Below are 12,924 nucleotides of genomic sequence, written 5' to 3'. Positions count from 1 at the left end.
TAGGAGTGTGTCCTTCTTATGCCACTTAATCTTGGAATATTAGGGATTGGAGAGGGGGACAAGGAGCCAGATTAATATTAAAAGAAACCTGGGACCGGAGGGGAAAGCAACCTAAGGATTTAATGCACTTTTGGAAGGGTTTGGGGGGATGGGAGGTTCCCGGCCCGGCAGGGCCATTTGTGAAATATTGGAAGGGGGTGAGAATCAGGCCACTTTTATTTTTACCACTCATCTGGCTGTATTAGGGATATATTTGTAATATCGTGGGTTAAGTCTTACGCTATCGAGGCAGACAAGACTGGATAACTTTAGACCTGCTCTGAGCCTGGCCTAGAGTCATCCAAATACTGATTAATAATACTCACATTTGCTCTTGAATACCCTCAGACAAGTTGATATCATTGGAAAAGGGAAGAAAAATTCAGTTCATACACTGTCTGTTAGGAAGGGTCACGGTACCCACAATTGGGAAAGGTTAATGCAATAAGTTAAATCTCAGTCAGAAACCAAAAGAAAGGTGGAATTAGGTTTAGGGATTGTAGAGCTGACGTTTTGCCGTTTATTCCTCCATCTGGCATCAAACCTTGCACCAGGTCTGCTGCTCACCCCATTACAGCAGGCAGGGAGTTTACTGAGGAGTAACGGGGAGTTTACTAAGGAGTAACAGGGAGTTTACTAAGGAGTAACAGGGAGTTTACTGAGGAGTAACGAATTACTGCGGAGTAACGGAGTTTGCTGAGGAGTAACAGGGATTTCTGAGGATTAACGGGGTGTTTACTGAGGAGTAACTGGGAGTTTACTGAGGAGCAACAGGGATTACTGAAGAGTAACAGGGATTACTGAGGAATAATGGGGATTACTGAGAAGTAATGGGGATTACTGAGGAACAACAGGGATTACTGAGGAGTAACGTGGATTACTGAGGAGTAACGTGGATTACTGAGGAGTAACAGGGATTACTGAGAAGTAACAGGGGGATTACTGAGGAGTAACAGGGATTCGGCGCCTTTCTGATGTCTGGTGGAAGGAAATGTGAGGTACGGGAGGAAGCGTCCAGGACGTGAGGGAACATGCAGTGGCTGGAGATTGGCATGATTGCACGAGGAAGCCATTTCCAGGAGGAAATACAAGAGCAAGAGCTCTGGGTCTCACTTCTAGAATGAAGTAGAAATAGGAAACTTGATTTAAGATTTATCCTTTTAATTAAAAGGGCTCTGCACTCAGGCTGCAGGGATAGGGGGCTTCACCTCTGTCATGGTCACCCCCTCCTGGTCCCTTTCCGGGATCAGGAAATGGACTTGTAGGAAGGGGGAATAACTAGGAGAATTGATCTGTACAAGTTATTGGTTACATTCATGGTATCTCTGACACATCTGGGGAGTAGAATTGATCACTGATGCCAGCGTATGGTTGGAACTCGTGAATGCTGGAAATTACAATTTCAGGGTTTGTGGCATTACCTATCTCAGTATTTCAAAGGAATAAAGACAGGTGAGTACTGAGTGGAGCAGTGAGCAACAGGTCACTCAATAAAGGTAGCCGAGGTATTCAGGAAGCCGTGTTTCCTGCTGAATAAGTTTAACAGTATTTTCCTTTTATTATTTATCTATATATATTTCCAGTTATATCACCTCTCAATAAAGCAATTTAAAATTAAATGAATACCATCAATAAAATCTATTACAAACCAATGCAAGTAAAAGCAACAATATAAAATATAATAAACCTATAAGACAAGATAAAATCCCGTTTTCTGGCTAAGTTTCCCGGGTAACTCAAGGCCTGTTCTCCACCACAACAAACAGGGAATTTCCAGCTGGAGAATGACTTACCCGACTAAAACTCTCCCAGTCAGTGAGGTTTCTCCAGCTAAGTCCAAACTTAGTCAGCAAACCCCTTTGAATATGAACCTGTACATTTGTTATACATCACTAAAATACTCACCAGTCCGCTGTGTGTACTGGGGAACAGGGACCAAAGATCTAATTCTGGATTACTTCCCAATGGGTAAGTCAGATAATACATGGTGGAGGAGTGCCCTAGTGGTTAGAGGAGTGGACTGAGAACCAGGGAAGCTGAGGGGAGCTTCGTTAGTCTGCAGCAGCAAAAGAGGCTGCTGGCACCATAGACAAATCAATGTATCTAACAAACAGGACTCTCATCCTTGAAAGCTCATGCTTCCATAAACTGGTTTGTATATAAAGTGCAACTAGCTTCTTTGTTATATAAGCAGGGACATCATGGTTTGGCTCATGCTCTGTCCAACCACAGACCAAATCTGATTCTATTAACCTGAATAAAACTTTTTGAGTACCTCTACAGAAGCAAAGACACTGAGGTAAGGGTGATAAATATCCCCTAAGGAAAAGGGAGTGGCTGCACGGTGATTCCCCAGGAGATAGAGAGTACAGCGACCTCAGGGTGATAAATATCCCCTAAGGAAAAGGGAGAGGCTGCACAGTGACTCCCCAGGAGATAGAGAGTACAGTGACCTCAGGGTGATAAATATCCCCTAAGGAAAAGGGAGAGGCTGCACAGTGACTCCCCAGGAGATAGAGAGTACAGCGACCTCAGGTGATAAATATCCCCTAAGGAAAAGGGAGAGGCTGCACAGTGACTCCCCAGGAGATAGAGAGTACAGTGACCTCAGGTGATAAATATCTCCTAAGGAAAAGGAAGAGACTGCACGGTGACTCCCCAGGAGATAGAGAGTAGTGACCTCAGGTGATAAATATCCCCTAAGGAAAAGGGAGAGGCTGCACGGTGACTCCCCAGGACATAGAGAGTACAGTGACCTCAGGTGATAAATATCTCCTAAGGAAAAGGGAGAGGCTGCACGGTGTCTCTCCCCAGGAAATGGAGAGCACTGTGACCTCAGGGCTGTGTGGAAGTGGTTTTGGCACTATATGAAAGTGGACGTGATGGGGATGCAGATAGCTGCAGGCATCTAAATCTGTCCTAGAGGTAATGGATGGGTGAAGTGACTTGCCCAAGGTCACAAAGAGGGTCAGTCGGATTTGAACCCTGGCTTCCCTGATTCTTTGTCCTCCAATATGGGACCCTAGGTGCTGTGTGGAGGAGAGGTGGGGATTCTGTGAGGGGCTGTGTGGACATGAGGTCAGGGGTGCTATCTGCTGTATGGAGAGAGGCAGGCATTCTGTGACATAGGTGCTAGGGGCTGTATGGAGAAGACCTGCTCCAAATTTCGGTGTTAGCTTTATAAGTTATTCGGCTAACTCATCCCCACCCCAGGACACCCCCAACACATCCCTTTCTTATTTGGCTCAATCTTATCCAGATAATGACGTATCCAGTTAAAAGTTAGCCACAGATGTATGGAGGATATTCAAAACTCACCACTTAGCATAACTTGTTGTTTTTCCAGCTAAATGGCTTTGAATATTGCCCTTATTTTTAACTTTGTACCATGTAGAGGTTGTGTCAGCTTCTGTTCACTTGGAAATTCATTGAAACATACGATCTGATCAGGGATGCCTAAACTTTTTCACACAACTATAAGGACCGTAAGACACCTCTAAGATGTCCAGTTTGCTTTCTTTTACAATGCCATAGACCCCAGCTGATATTTGGCTTTTCAAAAGGATCAGAGACAAATTCAAGGTTAGCATCTTAATCAAACCAATGTTCTAGGTGTCTCAATGAACAGTATTAGAAAAATATTCTGAATAAAGAGACTCAGAGATGTTCCAGAAGAAAATCTTAATAAAGAATACATGATAAATGTTTGAAATTAAGGTATAAAAATAGCTGTCCCAGCAAAGAGAATCAAAGAAAGAGTTATAGATGAATGTCTCACTGAGCAGATTGGTCCAGTTGGATATCTCTATGAGAAGGTCTTACTTGATGTCAGAGAAGAACATTCTGCATGATTATCTTAAGAGAATTAGGCAATATTTAAGAAAGATGTCTCTTCAGAATCAGTAGAAAGTTCTGGAGGAATGTCTCAGGTGGATCAACAATGTTCTGGATATACAGTATCTATATGAGGAGGATCAGGGAATGCTCTGGATGGACACCTCCATCAAAAGGATCAGGATCCAACAGTAGGACTTGTTTCTTTTCTCATGCCTGCAAGATAATAAAAGTCATTGATACCTTCAAATATCATTGATTATGCACCCCATATTGGGACATTTCTCATCACTTGACATCAGATGAGGGAATAAAAGTAGCTTACAAAGAACCCTCCCACTAGCAAATCCCAGCCTAGCCATAATAATCCAGCTTTCTAAAGAGGCCCCAGATCTGAGGCTAGATAACTTTTCTCCAGCAATGAGAGAATCTATTTTTCATATTGTAATTAATCTGTGTGCCATCTTTAGGCCTATTAGGATGGGTCTAACTCCTCACAGATAGGTAAATCTACATTTCATAACATTGGACTGGTTAGACATGTCCCAAGTATAAATAGGGATTACATATTATATTTAAGACAATAAGAGAAAGGAGGAGCATAACTCACAGAGCAGGAAACGGCAGATGTTCTGTCCAGAGCCACCGGCAAGAAGGTAGCTCCAGGCTGCAGTGGCCATCATTAGAATGTAGGCAGGAACCAGGCTACCAATGTACTTGGGATTTAAAAGTGTCTGTAGAGAGAAGGAAAGATGAAAAAATCACTGAGGTCTCTCCCAGTCTATGGAGTAAAGATGGCATAATTGAAGGCTTTCCCAGTCTATGGAGTAGAGAAGGCATGGGTGAGGGCTCTCACAGTCTATGGAGTAAAGATGGCATGGTTGAGGGCTCTCCCAGCCTATGGAGTAGAGAAGGCATGGGTGAGGGCTCTCCCAGTCAATGGAGTAAAGATGGCATGGTTGAGGGCTCTCCCAGTCAATGAAGTAGAGAAGGCATGGGTGAGGGCTCTCCCAGTCTATGGAGTAAAGATGGCATGGTTGAGGGCTCTCCCAGTCTATGGAGTAGAGAAAGCATGGGTGAGAGCTCTCCCAGTCTATGGAGTAGAGAAGGCATGTTTGAGGGCTCTCCCAGTCAATGGAGTAGAGAAGGCATAGTTGAAGTCTTTCCCAGTCTATGGAGTAGAGAAGGCATGGGTGAGGGCTCTCACAGTCTATGGAGTAAAGATGGCATGGGTGAGGGCTCTCCCAGTCTATGGAGTGGAGAAGGCATGGGTGAGAGCTCTCCCAGTCTATGGAGTAGAGAAGGCATGTTTGAGGGCTCTCCCAGTCAATGGAGTAGAGAAGGCATAGTTGAAGGCTTTCCCAGTCTATGGAGTAGAGAAGGCATGGGTGAGGGCTCTCACAGTCTATGGAGTAAAGATGGCATGGGTGAGGGCTCTCCCAGTCTATGGAGTGGAGAAGGCATGGGTGAGGGCTCTCCCAGTCTATGGAGTGGAGAAGGCATGGGTGAGAGCTCTCCCAGTCTATGGAGTGGAGAAGGCCTGCACAACCCGATCCGAGGGATGCCGGACCCGACCCGAGATGCCGGACTCGACCGCGGCCTACAGAGGATGAACCGACCTGAACACCTGAAGAGGACCACCAGGCTAGCTGGATCGGCACGCACCCATCGGGATAAGGGCCTACCTCGACCCAGCCTTCCCAGGCCCCGATCGTCAAAGCTCCCCCCCCCCCCCCCCCCCCGAGCAAGCTCCACATCACCGGAGGCAGAGAGCAGGTGCAGGCCTCAGGCGCCGCCTCTCGGACTGCAACTGCTGCGCCTCGCACAACAATCCACCACCAGACACCCAGCAAACCAACGCCGGATGCTCCACGGACCTGCGACCTGCCGGACCCGACCCACGGCCTGCCGGACCCGACACATGGTCTGCCTGACCCAACCGCGGCCTGCACGACCCAATCCGAGGGATGCCTGACCCGACCCGAGATGCCCGACTCGACCGCGGCCTACAGAGGACTATCCCGACCTGAACATCCGAAGAGGACCGCCAGGCTAGCGTGATCGGCACGCACCCATCGGGGTAAGGGCCTACCTCGACCCAGCCTCCCTAGGCCCCGATCGTCGACGCTCCTCCCCCTGACGCTCCTCCCCCTGACGCTCCGCCCCCCGAGCAAGCTCCACGACACCGGAGGCGGAGAGCAGGAACAGGCTTAAAGCCTCCTGAAGGCCTCAGGTGCCATGCGCCATACACCGAAGGAGCGTAACTAAGGGGCCTGCCCCTTAGTGCGCCCATTTGTGCCACCTTTTGTGATCTCTCATTGTGACCACTTATCTAACCACCCTCCCTTCCACCCCTGAAAAACCACACAAATCCTCCACTCCAAGCTCCAAGCAAACAATGCCTGCACTAGCCCACCCCATTAACCCGACATGGCAGCACCTCACCATTCCCAAACTCATCCACCGCCAAAACCCCAACCCCAGCCACTCCCACAATCCCAACAAAACCCCCACACACCCCACCTACCAAGTCAGATGCCTCACCAACATCACCAACATCACCTTCAACCCCAGAGTCCTCTGGTCCATGCTCACCGTCCTTACCGTATTCCTCATGAACGCCCAGTCCATCACCAAGAAGATCCCCATCCTCCATGACCTACTCCTAGACACCCTACCCGACATCTTCTGCATCACCGAATCCTGGCTAAAAAGCACTGACACCGTACTACTGAACCAACTCCCCAAAGACATCTACAACATATTTTCCATCCCTTGACCAAAAAGAAAAGGTGGCGGCCTACTATTTCATAGCATATAAAAAACACAAATTCTCATCCCTTACACTCAACCTCCCCCCACCTTTCAAGACCAACCTATTTAAATCCAAAAAAACCCAAATCCTCCTCATCTATGCAGCCCCAGGTCTTCCCCAACACAACCTATCCCCCCTGATCGAAACTGTAACCACCAACATCAACATGCAAGATCCCGCCATCATACTGGGGGACTTCAATCTCCACATCGACTCAACCCCTCTTTCTCCAACCTGCAAACTTCTCCTCTCCACCATGTCCACTATTGGATTCAACCAAATCATCAACATCCCCCCAAAAAATCCAGTCATACCCGTGACCTAATCTTCATCAACAACAAAATAGCCAACGTACACCCACCCACAACTACCGCAATACCTTTTTCTTAGCACAAACTCATCCAAACCAAGCTCCAACTACAATGCCCTCTCATGAAGCCTGACAGTCACACCAACATCATCAAATTCATCAAACCCTGCTCCAGTGACAACCTCACCGAACTGCTACCCGAAGTCTTAAAAACCCTCAACAAGAACGACGCCTCCGCTACCAACTCATGGATATCCATCAACTCAGATATAGCCAAATCAAAATGCCCTACCATAAGAAAAGTATTCAAAACATCAGCCAAGCACAAGCCCCCCTGGTACACCCCTGAACTAAAAAACACAAAGCGAATCCTGAGACAAACAGAAAAAAAATGGAGAAGAACCCCAACCCCAGAGCTGAAAGACAAATACAGAACAATACTTCACAGCTACTCAACTGACCTCAACACAGCAAAACGAGATTTCTATACAAAAAAAATCCATGAATATCAATTCAACCCTAGGACACTTTTCTCATATGTCACAGACCTAACCAACCCAAACCAGAATGCTACACCCCATGACACCCCCACCATCTCCAGCAAAAACCTAGCGCACTTCTTCAAAGACAAAGTCGCCAACATCATCGCCAAGATCCCCCCAGTCAACATTGACCTACCAGAACCACCCTCACACAACACCACGTGGTCACAATTTGAACCTGTCGCATGGAGAAGGTACAGAGAAGGGCAACCAAAATGATAAAAGGGATGGAACAGCTCCCCTATGAGGAGAGTAGGATGTTGTGGTTTTCGAGGTGATCCGTGAGTTGATTGTTGACTGTTTTTTAGAGGATCTTGGCTATGAATGGGAGGTTGGAGACTGGTCTGTAGTTTGCTGGGTCAGATTTGTTGAGTTATGGGTTTGACTACTGCATTTTTGAGTTTGTTGGGGAAGATGCCTTGCTCGAGGGAAAGGTTGAGGCTGTTCAGCTTGGAGAGGAGACAGCTGAGGGGGGACATGATAGAGGTCTTTAAGATCATGAGAGGTTTTGAGCGAGTAGATGTGAATTGATTATTTACACTTTTGAATAATAGAAGGACTAGGGGGCATATTCCATGAAGTTAGCAAGTAGCACATTTAAGACTAATCGGAGAAAATTATTTTTCACTCAACGCACAATAAAGCTCTGGAATTTGTTGCCAGAGGATGTGATTAGTGCAGTTAGTGTAGTTGGGTTCAAAAAAGGTTTGGATAAGTTCTTGGAGGAGAAGTCCATTAACTGCTATTAATCAAGTTTACTTAGGGAATAGCCACTGCTATTAATTGCATCAGTAGCATGGGATCTTCTTAGTGTTTGGGTAATTGCCAGGTTCTTGTGGCCTGGTTTGGCCTCTGTTGGAAACAGGATGCTGGGCTTGATGGACCCTTGGTCTGACCCAGCATGGCAATTTCTTATGTTCTTATGTTCTTATCCACTGAAATTGAAACCATCATTCAAAAGACAAAGCCCGCCATCCACCCACTGGACCCCATACCCATCAAAACCTTAAAACTCATCACCAAGCTCATCACCAGACCCATAGCCGACATAATCAACCTTTCCCTCGAGCAAGGCATCTTCCCCAACAAACTCAAAAATGCAGTAGTCAAACCCATAACTCAACAAATCTGACCCAGCAAACTACAGACCAGTCTCCAACCTCCCATTCATAGCCAAGATCCTTGAAAAAACAGTCAACAATCAACTCACGGATCACCTCGAAAACCACAACATCCTACTACCAGCACAACATGGTTTCAGGAAACTATTCAGCACCAAAATGCTCCTTCTCACCCTCACTGATACCATCCTTAGAGGACTCGACCATGGCCAATCCTACCTCTTGATACTCCTCGACATATCTGCAGCCTTCGACACCATCAATCACAAAACACTACTAATCAGACTCAAAGAAATTGGACTACGAGACACTACAATCAAATGGTTCGAGTCATACCTCACAAACAGAACTTTCAATATAAGGAAAAATGCAACAGAATACTCCCAGATACCTCTTCCACATGGCGTCCCGCAGGGATCATCTCTCAGCTCCACCCTTTTTAACATCCCGCAGGGTTCATCCCTCTCCTCCACCCTTTTTAACACCCTCCTCCCACTATGCAAGCTCCTCTCGGAATCAGACCTCACACACTATGTATTCGCTGATGACATACAAATTTTGCTCCCCATAAACAAAACCATCAAAAATACTCTAAAAATGAACCTTCTCCTCATGAAAATAACTCACAACTATCACTCTGTCTCAACCAAAATAAGACCGAAATCCTGCACATATCTAACAATTACACCACACCCCTCCCCAGCATCTACACAGCCAACCACATGGGGACACAACTTACACATGCCACAAAAAAACTTGGAGTAACTATTGACAACGAGCTAAACTTCAAACATCACATCTCCACAGTGATCAAGGACAGATTCTTTAAACTACAAAACCTGAAAAAGCTCAAACCCCTCCTTCATGCCCAAGACTATCGAACTGTCCTCCAAACAATACTCTTTTTCAAGCTCGACTACTGCAACACACTTCTCCTTGGCTGCATCTCAAAAAAGATATAATTGTGATGGAGAAGGTACAGAGAAGGGCGACCAAAATGATAAGGGGAATGGAACAGCTCCCCAATCAGGAAAGACTAAAGAGGTTAGGACTATTCAGCTTGAAGAAGAGATGGCTGAGGGGGGATAGGATAGAGGTCTTTAAGAGCATGAGAGGTCTAGAACGGGTAGATGTGAATCGGTTATTTACTCTTTCGGATAGTAGAAAGACTAGGGGACACTCCATGAAGTTAACATGTGGCACATTTAAAACTAATCGGAGAAAATTCTTTTTCACTCAACGCACAATTAAACTGTGGAATTTGTTGCCAGAGGATGTGGTTAGTGCAGTTAGTATAGCTGTGTATAAAAAAGGATTGGGTAAGTTCTTGGAGGAGAAGTCCATTACCTGCTATTAAGTTCACTTAGAGAATAGCCACTGCCATTAGCAACGGTTACATGGAATAGACTTAGTTTTTGGGTACTTGCCAGGTTCTTATGGCCTGGACTGGCCACTGTTGGAAACAGGATGCTGGGCTTGATGGACCCTTGCTCTGACCCAGTATGGCATGTTCTTATGTTCCCTGACTCCACCATCAGACCACTACAGGTACTACAAAACACCGCCACCAGATCCATCACAAACATCAAAAAATGCGACCACATAACCCCCACCCTCATAGAACTACACTGGCTACCCATCAGCCACAGAATCCAATACAAAACCCTAACCCTCATACATAAAAAAAATGATCATCAACAAAATGGACGGGTTAAACTCTGCGATACTCTCATATACCCCACATAGAAAGCTCAGTTCCACAGACTCTGGGCTCCTCACCGTCCCCACCTCCAAAACAGCGCACATCTCCTCTACCCGAAAACGCGCAATATCAGTAGCTGGCCCCTCGCTATGGAACTCCCTCCCACCCCACCTCAGAACGGAACCCTCAACTCAAATCTTAAAAAAAACACCTCAAAACAAGGCTCTTCCTGAAAGCCTTCCCACCAGAAACTTAGCCCCCCTCGTCCAGGCCCCCACCCTCTGAATGAAACTGAAATGAATCATCTTTTCCCGCCATGATTGCACCCCGATAAATGCATCTCCCACCAAACCTTGAACACTACCAGCACAAATATGTCAACCATTTCCCCAAACTTCCCTGTAAATCCATACCATATTGTAAAATGCACATCACCCTGTCACTCTTTTACCTTTATCCAAAAACACCTCCGTTTCCCTGACATCCCGATAACACCCATTCCCCAGTCAACTTCCCCAGATGCTCCAATTGTAAAAACTCACTGTAAATCGTTAAATCTCTGTCATTTTTATTTTTTTCCCACCAAGTCACATGCTAAAATGTTAACATTTCGAAGTTATTATGTAAGTTAACCTGTCTAATTTATTCTATAAGTTGCAATGTGAAAATAAGCAGCCAATGTCTTATTTATGTTCAGTTATATGTGAACCGATGTGATATCTCGATCGAATGTCGGTATACAAAAACACAAATAAATAAATTAAATAAATGTATCGGGTATATGCATGGTGCCTTGTCTGTGTGAGAATACAAATCAATGTCATTGCACCTTCACTAGAATCTGTACATTAAGGGGTGGTAAGTAGATACCGCATGCAGGGAAGAATGCCGTGGCATGTTCGGACAAATCTCATCTATCAACCTCCTCTGTGCTGGAAATTCACAGCAGGTCATTAGCAGCTTAAATCCCCTGGAGGCCTGCAGTCTTCCCATCTCTTTACAGTGAGAAAAGGACTAGCAACAAGAAACCAGAATAAAGAACACAATAAGAGCGCATTTAATTATGTACTTCATTTATATTCGGCTTTTTGGCCACTTCAGAGTGGATTAAATCCAGGCACAGCAGCTCCTTCCCTGTCGCCAAAGGGCTCACAATCTAAGTTTGCACGTGAGGCAATGGAGGCTGAAGTGACTTGCTTGAGGTCACAAGGGGCAGCAGTGGGATTTGAACCCTGGACTCCATGGTTTGTAGCCCACTGCGTGGGAGAAATTTAACAAGACACAATTACGGGTGCTCCTATTTAATTCCAAAAATCTGTAATAGCTCAGTAGATAGAAGGATTTCCCTATATTAGACAAAATGCAAAATGGAAGCAAGCAAATAAGAGTTGGAAAACATGACTAGAACCAACCAAAGGGAAACACATAATAAAATTAGCACAAAATGTTATGTAGTGAGCCACATACGGCTGCCATTCACTGATCAAGACAGATCTTACCAGTTGTAGGATTATATGTGCTTGCTGCCTCCTGCTGGCCACATAAAGACACAGGAATGGCCATTGGTAAGGACTGGATGGATTCCTCAGTGGCAGGTGCCCGTGGTTGCTGCCTCCTGCTGGTTACATTAGGCACAGGAATGGCCATTGGTAAGGACTGGATGGATTCCTGAGTGGCAGATACCCTTGGTTTCTGCCTCCTGCTGGTTACATTAGACACAGGAATGGCCATTGGTAAGGACTGGATGGATTCCTGAGTGGCAGATACCCTTGGTTTCTGCCTCCTGCTGGTTACATTAGGCACAGGAATGGCCATTGGTAAGGACTGGATGGATTCCTCAGTGGCAGGTGCCCGTGGTTGCTGCCTCCTGCTGGTTACATTAGGCACAGGAATGGCCATTGGTAAGGGCTGGGTGGATTCCTGAGTGGCAGGTGCCCGTGGTTGCTGCCTCCTGCTGGCCACATAAAGGCACAGGAATGGCCATTGGTAAGGACTGGATGGATTCCTCAGTGGCAGGTGCCCATGGTTGCTGCCTCCTGCTGGATACGTTAGGCACAGGAATGGCCATTGGTAAGGACTGGATGGATTCCTGAGTGGCAGGTGCCCGTGGTTTCTGCCTCCTGCTGGCCACATAAAGGCACAGGAATGGCCATTGGTAAGGACTGGATGGATTCCTCAGTGGCAGGTGCCCGTGGTTGCTGCCTCCTGCTGGTTACATTAGGCACAGGAATGGCGATTGGTAAGGACTGGATGGATTCCTCAGTGGCAGGTGCCCGTGGTTGCTGCCTCCTGCTGGTTACGTTAGGCACAGGAATGGACATTGGTAAGGACTGGATGGATTCCTCAGTGGCAGGTGACCGTGGTTTCTGCCTCCTGCTGGCCACATAAAGGCACAGGAATGGCCATTGGTAAGGACTGGATGGATTCCTCAGTGGCAGGTGCCCGTGGTCTCTGCCTCCTGCTGGTTACGTTAGGCACAGGAATGGCCATTGGTAAGGACTGGATGGATTCCTGAGTGGCAGGTGCCCGTGGTTTCTGCCTCCTGCTGGCCACATAAAGGC

General features: G+C 46.5%; 1 protein-coding gene across 1 annotated transcript in view; it reads right to left on the bottom strand.

Annotated features, from left to right (window-relative positions):
- Positions 1–3,701: 3,701 nt before the first annotated feature.
- Positions 3,702–12,924, bottom strand: part of LOC115079650 (gamma-secretase subunit Aph-1b-like) — a 52,941-nt gene continuing 43,718 nt past the window's right edge. The window contains exons 6-7 of the mRNA XM_029583372.1: positions 4,484–4,607; positions 3,702–4,089 (exon numbers count right to left, since the gene is read on the bottom strand). Coding sequence (XP_029439232.1) covers positions 4,052–4,089; positions 4,484–4,607 — 162 coding nt within the window. The 3' untranslated portion in view covers positions 3,702–4,051. The remainder of the gene's footprint in view (positions 4,090–4,483; positions 4,608–12,924) is intronic.

This window comes from Rhinatrema bivittatum, chromosome 1, assembly GCF_901001135.1.
Source record: "Rhinatrema bivittatum chromosome 1, aRhiBiv1.1, whole genome shotgun sequence".
NCBI classification, from domain to species: Eukaryota; Metazoa; Chordata; class Amphibia; order Gymnophiona; family Rhinatrematidae; genus Rhinatrema; species Rhinatrema bivittatum.
This window is presented reverse-complemented; position numbering and strand designations above follow the sequence as displayed.